General features: G+C 41.4%; 1 protein-coding gene across 1 annotated transcript in view; it reads left to right on the forward strand.

Annotated features, from left to right (window-relative positions):
• Window positions 1–18,525, forward strand: part of LOC140193053 (uncharacterized) — a gene marked incomplete at its 5' end in the record, with an annotated part of 166,646 nt that overhangs the window by 24,326 nt on the left and 123,795 nt on the right. The window contains 4 exons of the mRNA XM_072250497.1: window positions 9,467–9,511; window positions 12,762–12,806; window positions 15,658–15,684; window positions 15,818–15,853. Coding sequence (XP_072106598.1) covers window positions 9,467–9,511; window positions 12,762–12,806; window positions 15,658–15,684; window positions 15,818–15,853 — 153 coding nt within the window. The remainder of the gene's footprint in view (window positions 1–9,466; window positions 9,512–12,761; window positions 12,807–15,657; window positions 15,685–15,817; window positions 15,854–18,525) is intronic.

Raw genomic sequence — 18,525 nt, forward strand, 5'->3', positions numbered from 1 at the left:
ACCGTCTGTCAGCACCTTTTACAGTTATCAGAATTGGCTGCCAGGTTTTTTTTATATATAAACCCAGCAGACAATTTATGAGATTTCTTCATTATCACATCATATAGAACGCCAGTGGCATATTCTTACCTCACAGTGACTCACCGCTTTGGAAGCACCTACTGAACAGCAAAAACAATTTTTTTTTAAAAGATGGAATTCGTTGCCTTGCTCTTTGTTTAGTTTGCTGTGCTGCTACAGCACAAAGCATTTAAAGGCAACAATAGTTTCAAAGGAGTGCGCAGAAAAGTGTGAAATTAATTTATGGGTTTTTTTTGTCACCCACTATCCTGCCATGTCTTGAAACATGGACACAAAACTCAAGGCTAAAAGCCTAGTTGGCAACTGAGGGCTGTGCCACACTTTAAGATATGCCTCCTCTCAGATGGGACTTTCCAGACCCGCGCAGGCAGACATTAGCCGTCCCTCTTTTGAAGAAGAGTACCATTCCAAGTACTCATTCAGATACAAAAGCAAAACTACAGCAAAAGCTACATAGAAAATGTTTGAACACTCAGCAAGTGTGGAGAGGGAAAACAAAGAAAAAAAACAGATACTTATGGCATGAACATTGACTTCTCAAACTTCTGCTAATGCCCCAGCTCCCCCTCGTACTCCATCCGTTATTTATTTATTTATATACACGCATTCTTTTTCTCTCTCTCCTTTTTCTCCCTCTGTCCCTCTCACTATACACCTTGCCCATTCTCTGGGGGTTTCCCCCTCTCTCCCTTTTCTTTCTCCCTAGGCCTCCTGTTCCATGATCCTCTCGTATCCCTTTTGCCAATCACCTGTCCAGCTCTTGGCTCCAACCCTCCTCCTCCTGTCTTCTCCTATCATTTCAGATCTCCTCCTCCCCCTCCCACTTTCAAATCCCTTACTCACTCTTCCTTCAGTTAGTCCTGACGAAGGGTCTCGGCCCGAAATGTTGACTGTACCTCTTCCTAGAGATGCTGCCTGGCCTACTGCGTTCACCAGCAACTTTGATGTGTGTTGCTTGAAATTCCAGCACCTGCAGATTTCCTGGTGTTTGCATTTTTAGATGCTTATTGGCTTCAAGCATTACATCTGTTACTGTCTCCTAATGAGTATTTCTAGCATTCACTAGTTTTATGTCAGATTACTGAACATATACCAGAAATCATCTTTATCCTGAGCAGCCAGAAGAAAAAAATCATGAGTAACTGATGATATTTATTCATCTATAAATGTTAATAAAGAAAATAATTTGGGCATTATTATAGTACTGTTTATGGGAGTTTACAGTGTGCAGATTGGCAGGTACAGAGAATATCTTGTAACATGATTAAATATATAGCTGTATAAAAATATGAAGCATGAATAGGTCTTCCTCAAAACTTTCAACATTTAAAAAGCAAGGTAAAGGTTAGATGTAACTTTGTTTTTACAATTTCCCAATTTCTGACATTGCACACCATTTATCAGATCTTTGCCCATTTACAATCTATCACTATCCTTCGCAGCCTCACAGCATATTTTTCCACCTAATGTTGTGTCAACAGCAAATTCTGCAACCACTCCTTTGAGGCTTGTATCCAAGCCATTTATGTTCTGTGAAAGGTACCACATTGACTGTAAAGTGCTTTGGGATCTCCTGAAAGAAATGTCAATGGTACTATAGAAATGGAAGTCTTTCTTCCCAAGCTAAATGGTATGAATTTCCATGATTGTTCGTTGAGATCCAGTTTCATTTACTTGCTCAAAGTTTCCAAAATCAGGTTTTTTAAAGACTGGGAAAGATTTCAGTTTTGGGAATGCATTTCAATTAGAAATAATGGGAAGAGACTTTTTTTTGCAATACAGCAAAGAATGCAGGAAGGACAAAGATATATAGAATCTATTCACATACTCCTTAATTTATCAGCTGGTTAGTAAAGTTGGCTACCTCAGCTGAGTTATTATATCAGATGATTTCAGAACATATGAGAAAATAAAGAAGCAATTAGGAATATAAGCAGTACACACAAAAACATGTTCTATGAGGAATACTGGAATATGAGCAGGGTAGAGGTAGTTCAGAAAGCTATTTAAATCCAATATGAGGGATTATGTTTATCAGGAACCTGAGATGAGCAACAAGTGCCATTATTAAATGAATAATTGACCTGTGCATTAACTTATTGAAAACTTTTAACATTTCTAAATGCTGACGATTGAGCTGAGCTGAGCTTTAGTTTGGACATTGCCATTTTTTTGTTTCCCTGCGGCATCCAAAGTTAAACCCATCCCTGGACATCATCCTCATTGAGCAAAGGATTCCCCGAACTTCTCCTGCAACCCTCATAGAAAAATGCACTGATAGAATTTATTTATCCTTTCAAACATTGCTATGGGCTTCATTTTATGGCAGTCTTTAACCTACTTGCATCCGGAGATGTTCTAAGTTTTTTTAAAATTTCAACTACGTGTGTTAACATTCACCAAATCAAGGTAAAAGTTAGGTTGAGCTTGGGTTTCCCCGACCAGCATGATTGGCTGTAAGTTTCATTCAGTACTTATTTTACAGTTTGTTGCGAAGATGTTTATTAGTGTTATTCTTTTATTGATTGAAATATTTTGAATTGTCTGTGATATCATTCATAAACATGGTGCTATCAAACTCTAATGAGAATGATTCAGTCATATAATTCAAAGGCAATCTCACTCTTAAGAAGTTGGATAATCGATCTTGGTCAATCTGTTCTCATGGCAACAACTGTATTTGTGGAACATGGTGAAGAGTTGAGCATCCTCCTCAGAAACCCACGCTTGGTTCTCAAGTTATGACCCCATTGTGATATCAGCAGAAAAATGGCAATATTACCTTAGCCTGGGGTTTACAGTCCACAGCCCAAATTGATATGGAAACTATGTAGAAGAGCTACCCAGCACATCAGTGATATGGGAAGTCAGACCTGGGTATCCACAGTCCTTTCTGAGTGAAAGCTTCCCTTAGCTGTCCCAGAGAGTCTACAGTTGAAATCTAAAATGTCTGTATTGCAAAGATCTGGCATGGAGACTGCTTATGGTACACTCATAAGAGTCTAAATGCATAAATAATACCATGAAAGCTTAATAAATTAACTAATATTTTAATACTAAGCTGTCACAGACTCCTTACTAGTCTTACCAAAAGTACAGAGTGATCGAAACACAGGTGAATGACATTGTATCTCCAAATCAGGCCCTCAGAACAATGCATTAATACGATATTAAACATGCTCAGAACAATAAAATAATAGGAGAAAATACCATTGCATTTTTTACTTTCGAATAATCTATGAAAAGTTTACAAATCCACCTATTATTCATAGCAGTATATTTTTAATTTACTCTCCCTCATTGGGTGGAACTCAAGATTCAGCCAAGAAAGCTGAGCTCACTGCATGGGAGTAAGATACCTAATGCTTTGAATTACATAATACGAATGAAACTTCATCAACACAGTCCTCACATGAAAACTTTGACAGTCAGTGAGGCAAGGTTAGTATGAGCAGACAGATGCTGGCTGGAAAAACATTGCTATGATCTCAATACATCACAACAGGCAAAGACCATAAGACATAGGAGCAGAATTAGGCCATTCAGCCCATCGAGTCTGCTCCACCATTCCATCATGGCTGATTTATTATCCTGTTCAATCCTATTCTCCTGCCTTTTCCCCGTAACCCTTGACACTCTGATTAATCAACAACGTATTGACCTTTACTTTAAATATTCCCAGTGAATTGAGTTACACAGCCATCTGTGGCAATGAATTCCACACATTCACCAACCCCTGGCTAAAGGAAATTTTCCTCATCTCTGTTCTAAATGGACATCCCTCAATTCTGAGGTTGTGTCCGCAGGTCCTAGACTCAGCCACTAGAGGAAACATCCTCTCCACATCCACTCTGTCCAGACATTTCAGTATGGAATAGGTTTCAATGAGATCCCCCCTCATTCTTCTAAACTCCAGTGAGTACAGGCCCAGAGCCACCAAACTCTCCTCATATGTTAACCCTTTCATTCGTGGGGCCACGTGGAATATGTCAGCACATCCAAGGCCAGCATATCTTTTCTTAGTAAGGAGCCCAAAAGTGCTCTGCCATCATCCCTGCTGGTATCACCTTCCAATCAAGTTCGGTCAGCTCCTCTCTCATGCTTCTAGAATTCTTTCTATTCCATTGTAAGATTGATACATCTGATTTTAGCTTCTCCTTCTCAAACTGCAAGGTGAATTCCATGATATCTGCCTCCTAAGTATTCCTTTACCTTAAGCTCCCCAATCAAATCTGGGCCATTACATAACACCCAATCCAAAATAGCTGATCCCCAAGTAGTCTCAAGCACAAGGTGCTCCAAAAAGCCATCTTGTAGGCATTCTACAAATTCCCTCTCTTAGGACCCAGCACAAACTGTATTTTCCCAATCTACCTGCATAATATTAAATCTTTCATGATTATCACAGCATTGCCCTTTTTACATGTCTTTTCTGTCTCCTGTTGTAATTTGTAGCCCACATCCAGGGCATGTATATAACTCCCAGCAGTTTCTTAACCGTACCCACAAGGATTCTACATCTTCTGATCCTATGTCACCTCTTTCTAAGGATTTGATTTCATTTTTTAACCAATTGAGCTGCTCCACCCCCTCTGCCTACCTGTCTGTCCTTTCAATACATTGCATATCCTTAGAGATTAAGCTCCCAACTATGGGCTTCTTTCAACAACCACTCATAGAGGTCCACATCGTCATAGCTGCCAATCTCAAACTGCGCTACGAGATCATCTACCTTGTTCCACATACTGCATGCATTCAAATATAACACCTTCAGTCTAGAATTCAGCACTCCTTTTTGATTTCGGCCCCTTGTAACACTTTAACTCATCCTATTGACTGCAATTTTGGATATCATCTGCCTGTCCTTCCTCACAGCCTGATTACACACTGCATCTAGTTGTACTCCAACTGCCCCATCCTCAGCCCTATCACTCTGGTTCACATCCTCCTGACAAATTAGTTTAAATCCTCCTGAGAAGCTCCAGCAAGCCTACCTGCAAGGATATTGGTCCTTCTGAGGTCCAGGTGTAACCAGTCCTTTATTGTTCAAGTTATATCTTCCCCAGAACAATCCCAGTGATCCAGAAATCTGAACCCCTGCCCCCTGCCCCCTGCACCAATTTCTCAGCCACGCATTCATCTGCCATCTCATCCTATCCTTACCCTCACTGGCATGTGGCACAGAAAGCAATCCAGAGATTGCTACCCCGGAGGTCCTGCTTTTCAGCTTTCTGCCTGACTCCCTGATTTCTCTCTTCAGGACCTCCCTTTTCTTACTAATGTTGCTGGTATCAATATGTACCACAACTTCCAGCTGTTCACGTTCTCCCTTTGTAACGCTGTGGACCCAGTCTGAGACAATCCTGACCCTGGCACCTGGAAGCCAAAATCCCATCTGGGTGTCTGCTTTCTGCTCCTCTAATTATGGAATCCCCAATCATTACTGCACTCCGCCTCCATTGCCTCTGAGCCACAGAGCCAGACTCAGTGTCTCAGTGTCAGAGACCTGTTGCTAGGGCCTCCCCCACCCCCCACAATAGTATCCAAAGCGGTACACTTATTATTGAGGGAATGGACACAGGGTTACTCTGCACTGGCTGACTTATCCCCCTGTCTCTCCTGACTATCATCTAGGGACCTGCCTTCTGCAACTTAGGAGTGACTACCTCCCCATAGATCCTATCTATCATCTCCTCATTCCAAAGGTCATTGAGCTGCAGATCCATTTCCTTAACATGGTCTCTAAGGAGCTGCAGCTCAGCGCACTTTGTGCGGATGTAGTTATCAGGGAGACTGATAAGGTCTCCTGACTTTCCCACATCTCAAAGAAGGAACATACCACTACCTCCAGGTTTACTCTCAGTGCACTAGCTATGTACTGAGAGAGAAAAGAAACTTGCCTACTTCGAACCTTTGCCTGTACTTGCCCATCCTGTTCTCGTCTAAGCCTGTTGAGCCAAAGCTGGACCGCTCTAACACTGGCCCACTCCAACCATGGCCACTCCACTTACACCTCCTTTCTTTTTATTGTCCCACACTGATTTCATCCCACTGAAAGAAAGCTGAAGGCTCCCGAGCTCTTTTTAACCTTTGCACTGCGTCACCTCTCGCACTGATTTCTGCCCAAGGGGAAAAGGGGGAAGCAAGTACTTGTAGTTCTTCAGGCTGGAGCACTGAGAGTGGCAGGCTGAAGGACAAGAGAAGTTGTAGGTACAACCTGTCCTCCACTAACAAAATGAAAATTTGAGGAGAGATTATGTTTCCTGGTGGCTGACTGTGGGAATCGTTTGTGTCGGATCAACATGGATGAGGGGACCTGGAAGACCTAACTTGGGAAGTAATTTAAAAGAGGAAATTATGTGGAAAAATAGCAGAAGCAAATACTTAATATATGTTAGAGTCAACTGAATTTTATTGAGTTAGTTCAGGGAAAGGATACAACAGAATTAATATTGATGTTATCTGTGTGCAATAACAGCAGCATTTTTAAATGATACTCATCAAAAACAAATCACATTGGGGAAATTGTAGAAGTGATATCTGTCTGCCTTTTGGTGTTCAACGTCTCTTCAGCACAGACACAGGAGTTTGATGCACACTGCAGTCCAGCTGCCAGTGTCTCTGACATCCTGTTCTGTCACTAGTCTTGCCACTGTGACCCAGTGGAGATTCGAAATCATACTAAACTGACTGTGGAATGCAGATTCTCTTCACGTTTGATCTCTCAGCTTTGTGCCAGCTACATACCATACATGTAATGACCGTTTGGTTGGAAGTCACCAACCTTCATTTAAAAAATTACCTTCAGGTTAAATTTTGCTTTCAGTTTACTTTATAATTATGTTTTATAATTGGGTTATAACAGTTTGCTACTTTAACCATATTTAAAAATTTTTAAATACATAAGCTGTGGATGGTAGCCAGAGCTATTCCGGGCAGGGTCTCAGGTTTCACCTTGTAGAAGTCGGGGAACACAAACAAAATGGATACCACAGAGCTGGAACAGGTTACTAAGTCCATGAGGGATCGTGGAGCTGACAAATAGGAGGTCCAGGGTGGGTCAACCACAACCTGGCACAGAAATATTGGATCAGGCACTTGTGACACAACTGTTCTGATTTCTTTTTTATTGGTGAAATATTTCATTTGCCGGGTATAAAGAATGGTGCTTGATCAAATACATGGACTGAGGACCGTTGCTTTGAATAAGGCATTGAACCTGCTTCTGCTTCTGTTCTGTCAGATTGCTGTAAAAGATATTCCTGGGCCATTTTTGTACAGGGAAACTCTCAGCAGGGTCTTGGCCAATATCTATTCCTACCTTTTGATGACTATTCCGGAGGACTTTCTGTGCTCAAAGCTTCAGACATAATCAAATCATTCTCCCCTGTATCCACACCATGCTGGTGAGAAGTCTGGACAGAGTGACAAGTGGGAGGCAACGTAAGACAGCAAGTTGAGGATTTAATTCAGGTTAGGCCACAGGAATCAGAGATTTTAGTGAATTACTGCTGATAGAGTGTCCAAGGATAAATATGAAATAAAGGTGAAGAGAATTAACAGTGACTTGAAGAAAAACATTTTTTGCAGCATGTGGTTGGAATCTGGAATGCTTTCCCTGCAGACGTGGTGGAAATAGGTACTGCTGTGGTGCTTAAGGAGGAGCTGGATAAATACATGTTGAGGGCAAAACTGCAAAGCTGTGGAGATGGTTGCAAGGCTGAAGAATGGGACCAGTGAGTGGCTCTGATATAGAGCCAGGAGTTACCTGCAACTTGCAGAACCTTGTGTATAAATTTACTGCTCCATTTCAGATATTACAACAGTAGCTACATTTCAGAAGTTCTTAATTGACTGTAAAATGCCATGCTGTGACCTAAGATTAGGAGTATATTAGTTAATAGGCAACTGATTGATATTGCCTCCTGTACTCGTATCAAATGTTAGAAATACCTTTGATCAGTCTTCTAATTAATGCTAAAAATAATGTTACATTATACTTTAGAGAAGTGATCCATTGCGGAATAAACTTGTAGAGAGATGAGGATTATTGAATCACCTCTAACGTAAATTAATATTGTAGGTAGTCATTTGAACTCAATGCGATGGGCATTTGTTCATTCAGAATGTAGAGTTCTTTAAGACATAGATTAGCCAGGTGGAAGACATCTCTGTCTGAAGATATGAACCATGTGTTATAAGTACATTTATTCCTTTGAGAGAATGCTACAGAACTTCAAACCTTGATATTGCTGTTATTACAGAGCTAGACTAGTGTTCATAACATCCAGTTCTGTAGCCTGCAGCATATTGCTTAAGATATTTCCTTATCTCTTCCACATGGAGCTTTGTGGAGCTCAGCAGAGACAAGCAATATTCCCCATCCACCATTTGGTTTCATTCCTGGCCAGAATTTGGAGAAAGACACAAAGGAAGTAAATCCATTGTGGAAGTTGTAGCAAGTTAAGGGTTAAGACACTGATGTGGCAAGGATGTGGTTTGTAGGTAGTCTGCAGAGTGCCCAGGCAAGAAAGGTCTTTTAAGAAAAGTTTTCAAGAGCATAGCTTCCCTTTGCCCACCAAGAGACTGGAGCTATTTGACATACTGAGACAAGATAAGGATGCAATCTAAGAATTCAAGGCACACACACCAACAACTTTACTAACTTCGAAGTATCGGTTGTCAGCTTGTATTTTCTATTGACTTTTAACACTTGTAATGTGAATGGCGATTGATCTTACAAAGAAGGAACATGAACATATCCAAGGTGACCAATTGGTCAATATCCGTAACTCCTGGCCAATTCTGTATCTAAATGGCATTTCTCTGTTTAGACTTTGGAACAGTGTGGTGACGGGGCCTGTGTTGTCCTCCCTGTGCACAAGTAAAAAGGAGTGCAAGTTTTCAGGGTCCAGTTAATCAGCGACGACACACCCAGCTTGTGAGTAGTTCTGTATCTGTCCCCACAGAGAGGTGATCAAGGAAACAAGAACACAAATGTGACTCAAAAACCTAGGTGACCAACGCTTCAAATGCTGAGCAGAATTTTCAGTTGGTCTATAAGCCAATGAATCAAATTGTTTGGCTGAATTACATTTGCATAAAGTTGTCAAGGACATTGATGGGCTGAATGGCATCACTTCCTGCTGTGAACTTTCTAGACTCTGTGATTCATACCACAGATGACTGAGAAAGTGCTTGGACGATGCAACTTCTTTCAAATAGCAGAAGATTTTTAGAAAAGATGTTGTTAGAAATAATTATTATCTTACAGCAGCTTCACAAAGAATTCACAGCAGCAATAGTCAAAAGTTGTATCTTTGCAGAAACTAATGAGATTACTGCCTACTTGGAATGTAATTTGCACACTTCTTGTGTATTTTAGGGCTCTATAGGAGTCACTGGTGTACCTGGCTTTCAAGGGCAGAAGGTAGGAAACCTCACAATTGCTTTTGTCATATTCCATTCACAATCTGTATTGACAGAAACTGAGGCAGCTGCATTCAGGAGATTCTTTTACAAGTCACTTTAGAGTGTTCTTATACAGCGGTCAAAGAACTTTGTTGACCACTGAGCTAATTTTAACTAAAGGTACAGCACATAAAGCTTTGGGTGGGACGATGTATCAAAGTTTTCTCCATCTGCTTTTGTTACCTGGGTTTGCGTTCAACCCCTTCTGAACAGTTCCTCGGCCACAGACGATCTGTGGAACCCAGTGGATCGAGCAGCATCCGTGGCAGGAAAGTAATGGTTGACATTTCAGGTCAAAGCCCCGATGCAGGCTTCTGAACTGAAAAGCTGATGATTCCATTCCTCCCACTGATGCCACTGAGTTCCTTCAGCAAACTGTTGCTGCATATTCCAGCGTCTGCAATTGCTTGTGATTGAGCACGTCCTCAGTCTGGATGATGTAATTAATCTCAGTTCCATTCCTCACAAGTATAAACCCATTTCAGGGTGCACAGTTGCTTTTACCCTCTCTTGCTGTGATTGACTCAAGTATTCACAATAGTGCCATTTTCTCGGACTCTTCTGTTTACGTATTAGAATGTACTTCTATTCACTGTGGGAAATATAAGGAAAAAGTTCCCTTGGTATAAACAAGAAGGAATGTTGGGGGTCTCAATCTGTGTGCAAATCGCTGTCACCAATGCTATCTAAGAAAGTACAGCAGCAGGGTAAAGTTTTTCGAGTCCACTCTTGTTATGTCACAACATCACCAGCAGTCTATGTACTCAAAGGCTCTCATGTGAAACTCCAAGCCTTAGGAATTTCTGCTTGCTGGTGCGAGCTAAATGTGCACATAGTTTTGTGTGTTTTTACTTCATTTCTGAAATATTTTAACTTTAATTTTCAGAAGTGGAGGTTACGTGCTACCAAGCCCATATTGCATATAAAGCATATTTGACCAGGAATGAATTTGGGTCGCTCCATCAAACTTGAGACCCCAGAACCACCAGAAATGTTCAGTCGCAGCAAAGTTCAGTTCACTTCAATAAAAGCAGGACCTATAGCTGACCTATGAGCCAGTACTAATATGAGGAAGAGCTTCAGGAAAAGTGAGAGAGCAGTCACCACTACATACCTGTAAATATGTAGCTTCCAGTTCTCACCAACTTGGGAACAATCTAAGCAATATGAAATCACTGATAGGCTCAGTGCTCATGAACAGACAAGTGTTAGTAATGGTTTCATATTTGCAAATGCAAAGTTCAAATCTGGTTTGTGTTACACAGACAAGACACCGAATTGCAAGTAACAGTCCTAACCAATCTGATGATGAAGTGATTGGATCAAACAGCTCGAGTGGGGATTCACAAGAATGACTCTGTTTCAGAAATAGATGAATGATGAGTGTGTCTGGACAATTGAAGAAGACAGTCATTTATTACCAGCAGACTTTGAAGTCGAACAATTGGCGGCAATATTAACCTCGATAAAATTCCTTTCAATTGACTCAGCTAAAATCTTTGTTGTGAGAGTCACAATGTGCTCTTTCTCCAGTTCGGCTGGTTCTACATTTGTTACCTGAGTCCCCCAATGTTTTCAACTGAAGCCCTGAGCCAGTGGCTTAAACACCAGCTTATGTACAGGGTCTCAGATGAGTTTACCCTTTATGCAGCATTTCATTACATCAGTCTGATTATCCTCATGGATCATCTTATACCATATACAGTAAATGCAAACCCTTCTCTCCGAAGTATCTTTCTGGAGTTTGTACCAAGTTGAGAGGGCTCAGTAAATGGCAAGAGCACATGTGGTTTTTGTCCCAGAAAAATATCACGGTAATGAAAAATAATAGTTCAATCTCATTCATATTTCTTCCATGTAACCAAAAGAAGTTTACTTCTTATGAAGTCATTGTCTTTACCGGTATAATCTTAAAGTGAATCCACTTTCCCGTTGTCCTCCCCTTCAGTTTCACTAAGGATGTAAGTATCCATATTTACATATTTATGCTCGAACCTTTCGACCTTTCATCTCCCCCTGCCCTCTCTGTGACCTAGAAACATTCATCAAAAGGGGAGAGGTCCACTGGACTAAGAGCAGAAGCTGCTTGCAGCAGTTGCTAAGTCAGACAACCTCAGTGGGCTGGAAAACAATGCCTTCTGCTGAGGTAGTGAGAAGTGTTTTCCTACATTACTCAGTCAGCCACTCCCACGTGGGAGGAGGTCGCGCACTGTAAGAGCAGAGTTATCAATAGAGTCCAGTTGAATACCCAGCAAGACTGACACGCTCCCTCTATATCGAACACAGCAGCTTCCACTGGTATTTCTATTTTTGTTAGCTGGACAACCGAGATATGAAATTTGGAAAATTCTGTAGCGGGACACAATTCCAAACTTGGAACTGTGACGTTTCACGAATAAAACAGCATTCCATAAAGTCATTGGAACAAACAATTACGGATGCAAGAAATCCAAAAGTAGTGCAGGAGGTGCAGGAAGTGGTGAGCAGGTCAGGTAACACTCTCTGGAGAGTTAAATAGAGCCGCATTCTGTGTCAGTCACCTTTCACCAGATCTGGGAAGGGCAGAGAGAACTCTTGTTTTAAGTTGCAGAGGTATAAAGGACAGGAAGAACAGAGGGAATGTCGGCAACGGGGAGCCAAGGTGATCAATACTGTACATATCAGCATTTAGACATAGATGAGAAAATAAGTAAAACAAAGTGAAACTGAAGTATTGAAGTTGAGTCCTGAGGGGTTCAATATGCCATTCTTTAAGCTTGCTTTGAGCATGGTTGGAACGGTATAGGAGGTGGTGGAGAGAGGTCAGATTAGGAACGGATGGTAAGCAATTGGAAACTCAGGGTCACCCTTGCAAACTATACAGAAGTGTCAATAAAGCTTCACCTAGTTTCTCCATTGCAGCGAAGTCAATAAAATCATATCTGGTTCCACAAGGTAGTGTGCATAGATGAACAAAATGCCTTACCACTCCTAAATGACTCATGTCCCAAGTACCTGTGTGTGTGTGTGTTTTTCCACCTGAGCCAGCTGATCTCCTTTGCATTAATAAATGCAGCATGTCTGTTATATAGAGCTCTTTATACAAACACATGTCCCTTTAGAAAAGAGTGACAGTGGTATCAAGCTGCATGCTTTGAATTTGAAGCTACCAGTGATCTAATGCACCAAAAATCTCTGCTCATAATTCACATCTAATAATTCTTTTTCAGGGCGAACCTGGTTTGACTGGAAAGGACGGTGAACCAGGTTCCAAGGTTTGTCTGTTTTCTAGAATATTTAAGAACTCTTTGTACTGTGCTGAAAAAGGTGCCAGTATATTAATTACAAATGATGTTCTTGGAGCAATAGGGGTAAAGTGCTGGCAGATTGTGGATTGCAACCTGTATTCTCCAGTGCAAACAAAATGATTTGGGTCAGCTAAGTGAAAATGTCTCAATATTTGGTTCAAAGTGGAACTGGAATGCAGGTTGTTGCTTCACTTCCAAATCACTGAAATTAATGAATTTCAACAGCAAACACTGAAAAACATGTTTTTAGTCACAAACAAAAACTTGATGTGCCTTTGTACTGTTTTCCTGCAGCCCAGATTATTTCAAAGGTTGTACAATACCCAAAGTATATTGCTGGTTAGATATTCCACCACATGAAGTTAATAAACCTGAGACTGTTCCCTCATTTAAAGAAAACAGATTTTAATAATGCTCAAGGCTCAAACTGGATTTATTTAAAGAGCCAGGCCCACGTCTGCATTCAAAGGAAGAGTGCAGCAAAACTAACCTGACAGATCAATCCAAATGGGAAACCTGTCAGTAGACTGCCAGCAGATCTCCAGTCAAGCATCAGTGATCAGAGAAACCAGAAGAAATCCTGCAGAAACAAAAGTCCAACTCTGGTGCCCCCTCATTCTCAGAAACCTTAGGGTGCAGGTAAGTCATCTCTTTTGAGACATGGCATTTTGCAGCTCGCTGCGACAAAAGAATTCAGACAACTGAGTGCGAAACCTTTGATTTTAATTCTCTCTTTTGCGTTCATGTCTGCAAGGGCACTTAGCTGCCAAGAGGGTGGGCATTCATTGTAGATGTTCGTGCCCTTACAGACACCACCCTAACAACTTGCTGCAGTAACAGCCTCTGCTTGTTGGGAGGATCTGCCTGACCCCTCCTTCGTTCATTCCTCTCTCCAGAAGAGTAACGCTTGTTTTTTGGCATGATCATATTATGTACACTTTCTGAGTTCCAAACTGTGAGGAAACTCATCTGCTAATGATGGAAATCTGCCCAATGATAAATATTGTTTCTGAAGTAGTATGCCAAATGGCACAGCTTAATTTGTAGATTGTTACGGTATTTCAGTGATGGCATTTAAGGAGGTTGCTTTTACTGTTTTGATGCTGGGAAGTCCATTTAGGTGACTTCTAAACCACAGGTTATTTCAAAGGATACGCTCAAAATTAAAAGCAAATGTTCTGCAGAGTTCAAAGCAAATTCCGTGTTTGTGGAAATGTTGATCCTCTTGACAGCAGATTTCAGAAAAGTTGAGCACTGCACTTTCAGCTCCAGACGCTGAGGTTTTGCTGTTGATTCTGTGGCTTTCGAAAGCAGATATATCATTTTTAAAAACTGTGCTGGGGCGCGGAGGTTTTCCTGGTTGTTCTGTTTTCCTCCCATTATCCTTAGTGTGTCTTGAGTGATAAAATCTGGGGGAGATGAAGGCCTTGTGGAGAGAAAAACTCTTGGGGAATATTGGTGGGGGGTAGGGATCTTCTATTGTGTCCTGAGTGATAAAATCTGGGGAAATGAAGGTTTTGGGGAATATTAGTGGGGGACTAGGGATGATCTACAAGCCAGCAGGGACATGATTGGCCGAAATAAATCAGGAGGTGAGATTAACCAGGACATTAAATGTTGGTGTAAAGTCAGTGACTGATGGGATCATATACCTCCTCTGCACTTGGTTGGTAATTCCTTGAGATTGAGAATGAGTTGCTTCTGCTCCAGTTTTGAAATGACAGTGTGGTACTTGCAGGTTGTCCTGCAGACAAGGTGGATAGATGGTGAGGTGGCCTGCCCCTTCTATCACTGATGCAGGACATCCGTGTGCTGCTGAGGAGTGGCTTAGGACTCTCAACACCATCCTGAATGCTCCTCTCCACCTTAAGCACCCTTGTTCCAGGGATCCCAAGGAGCCAGTGGGGTGCTGCATTTTTTCGGCTAAGCTTTGAGCACGTCCTTGGAACTTTTCCGCTGTCTATCTGGTGACCTGTTCCCATGCTGGGGCTTGGTATAGAACGACTGAATTGGGAGTTGGTGTTGGGTGTGGAGACAACAAGGAATCTTCAGATCAGCTGACTGAGAGTAACTAGGCCCTGGGGATATGGTTCTGGGACTAGACACTGATGTTGGTTCCCTTGTCCTCCCAGTGAATTCTGGGAAATAGCTTTGGTGTTCTATTTCCTGTTCCTTGAGACATCTACTGTAGGTAGGCCAGGTCCAGGTCTAAGAAGGCCAGATATCACTGCAGCTACAAGAACAAGTGACTGGAGGAACTCAAGGGGTAAGGCAGCATCCATGCAGGAAAATGGAAACCAATGATTTGGGTTGACAACCACCAGCCAATAACTTTGATAGCCTTTAATTTTGCCTCGTGCAAAGGGCAACCAGGGCGTTCTGTGGTGGATCTCAGCAGAGTGCTGAATGAGGCAAGTTGCTATTAAGACCTTGCTGACATCTCCAGGATACCACAAGATTGCATTATATATATATATGTATATATACACACACACACTCCCCCAAGATAAGTGCAGATGTGAGGAGAGACTGGATTACACATTGGTCCAAGATCCAGCCCAGTAATGTTTCTCTTCTGAAAATAGCACTGCCTGTGAACACATAGAAATTACTAATGGAGCCCTTCTCCATTCAGCAGGTCCTATGCAGACCTGTCCTTTCTTCATAATCAGTTCTTCATAATAAATTCGGTTTTCCATTTGTAGCCAAAGTTTCTAAATGTTTGGGACAAGAGTAGAAGTTTTAAAAAAAAACCTGCCTTGCCTTTAATCATGTTGGCGCTCAGATCTTTCTTCTTTTTCTGTCCTTTTTCCATCAGGGTGACGTTGGAAGTCGAGGTGAGAAGGTGAGATGTCCATTTTGTTTGGTTGCTGTACATAACACAATTTTAAATGATGTGTATGTGTGTGCATCTACAGTGAGCTGGGCTGTGTTCCATTAAACTATACCTCTTCTCTTCCCTTTCCTCTGTTGCCCAGGGTGACGCCGGTCTAAAAGGTGACAAAGGAGAAAAGGTACATGCCTCAGTAGAGTTCAGCTGATCAGGATGGGCTGGGGTGGAGGACACAGTGGTGGAAGCAGCGTGACGGCGAACGGGGGGAATTTGGAAGGCCTCAACGTGCATGTGTTGGCGAGGAGTACAGCAAGGAGGAGTGGCTAATCCGCTTAGAGTGGATCAGCAATTTTCTATGCAGTCTGCTTAACATTTTTTTGTTGCTTCTGTCTTAATTGTAACATCTGTGGTTGTTGAGAAACAAGAGGAATTCAAGGAAGGCGCCAAGAGTTTATGTAACCAAGTACTTTGTCCAAGAGCAAGGGAGCAGCCTGATGTCACAGCGATCTGACCAATCGGTTCCTGGGATTCTATGGAATCTACCTGATTACCTCCCGAGTTGACACTGACCCCTAGAATCCATCTCTTTCCAGGATCTATTTGACTATCACTCCTCCCAAGGACATATTTCTGAGTTCCTGGATCTACACAGTGATTTTCTCATTCACACTCCCCCAATCACCTGTTCTGCTGAGTCCAATATGCCTGGAAATTCATCCCTAGTCAAAAATATGAATTGCACTACACAATCACCTCCGCCTTTTGTATTGAACCTCTAAAGTTATTGGATCGGATTTCAAAACCAGGGTCCACGGTGCAGACATGACGACGTTGCAGGTGTCGCACCGCTGACCGAGGGCGGGTTGCAAGTCATTGGTTACTTGCTGAATCCCTGAGGCTTATTTTTTATCGTTTCATCTTTTTGCAAAATGGTCGACGGAATGTATGTATTCTTCTGAAGGATCGTCACAGCCGCACACATTACTCCCACTGCTTGCCTCACGTCTTCTGTGTCGCCCCCAGTATAGTGAAGTAGTTACACGTTTAACTTTGTCTAGTATTTGCCTGTGTTGACGTTCACCCTAGAAGATAAACAGAGAGGATTCCACTAATCCAGTAACTTCACTTCAGTTTGTGAGGCAGTTTAGCAAGATAAAGAGGATACAAAGCTGATCGATTTGCATTCTTTCTGTATTGATCACAAATACAGACATTTAGAGAATTGCTTTCTTGATATTATCTGCCGAATACAGCCCAATATGCAACTGAATTGGCACATAGGTGCTGCATGATTTCTAAACTAAGCATTTGAACAGAGGTCAATGATATTGTGAGATCTAATTCTACAAATGAATACATCATAAAATCATAAGTACAGTAGGCTGAAAAAGGAAACAGTTTACTACATTCCTATCTAAGAGTTTACCTTTGAACTATGCACTGTTAAATAGGAAAATGTGATAGTTTCTACTGGATAAATTTCTACAACATACAACTGAAATAAATAACCATTTTTGAAAGTGTAATCATGCGAATCAGAAAATCTGGATCAATGGGCTTACAAGCTATGAGTCTGGTGACGTTGCTGTTATTTGCCACTCTCAGGTTGAGGGGATGTTATCAGAATCAGGTTTATTATCACCGGCATGTGTCATGAAATTTGTTAACTTAGCAGCAGCAGTTCAATGCAATATATAATATAGAAGAAGAAAAATAAGAATAAAATAATAATTTAAAAATTCACTAACAGTATGCGTATATTGAATAGATTAAAAGTCATGCAAAAAACAAGTAATATATATTTAAAAAGTGAGGTAGTGTCCAAGGGTTCAATGTCCATTTAGGAATCGGATGGCAGAGGGGAAGAAACTGTTCCTGAATCACTGAGTGTGTGCCTTCAGGCTTCTGTACCTCCTACCTGATGGTAACAGTTAGAAAAGAACATGTCCTGGGTGCTGGAGGTTCTTAATAATAGACACTGCCTTTCTGCGACACTGCTCCTTGAAGATGTTCTGGGTACTTTGTAGGCTAGTACCGAGATTGAGCCAACTAATTTATTTGCATTCCCGACTAGATACCGGGAGGTGTTTGTGTTGTCTATTATTGGTAAAGACATGCTGGAACTTGCTGCTCATCTTCAAAGTTATTAATCAATTGCATGAAAACTTAGGCAACTTCTGTAGCCTTATTGAGTACCTGGAGTATTTTATCTAATATCTTGTAACTACTCATAATGAAGGATGAAACTAAACAGATTCATACTGCTTGCTGTAAGTTAGGGTGTTAAGGAATTTAATACAAGTCTTTTACATATGATACAATAATCTGTATCATAATTTACAGACCAGAGCATCTTAATTTCCATGTCTTGTCACTGTTGGTTTCCAACATGACAAAACTTACCTCAAAGAAACACCACTTCCCAATTATGTAAAAGAACACAACCTGTAAATTGAAAGCAATGGCCCAATGTTTTGTATCAAAACAAATGGCTTTAAGAAATATTCACTTGAAATCACTTTTCTGTGATTGATTTCAGAAAAGCTTTGTTTTGTTCAATTCTGAAGGAGTTAGTTTGCATGATTTTAAACAAGCCATCAGATAAGAAGCAACACACATAAAGTTGCTGGTGAATGCAGCATCTATAGGAAGAGGTACAGTCAACGTTTCGGGCCGAGACCCTTCGTCAGGACCAATAGATAGATGCTATCTGGCCTGCTGCGTTCACCATCAATTTTTATGTGTGTTGCTTGAAATTCCAGCATCTGCAGATTTCCTCGTGATCAGATAAGAATGTAAGGATTGAAGAGCCATATCAGGCCTCTCAGCCCCTGAGGCCCTCAGGCCTGACTC

The sequence above is a fragment of the Mobula birostris genome, unplaced genomic scaffold (assembly GCF_030028105.1).
Source record: "Mobula birostris isolate sMobBir1 unplaced genomic scaffold, sMobBir1.hap1 scaffold_379, whole genome shotgun sequence".
Classification (NCBI taxonomy): domain Eukaryota; kingdom Metazoa; phylum Chordata; class Chondrichthyes; order Myliobatiformes; family Myliobatidae; genus Mobula; species Mobula birostris.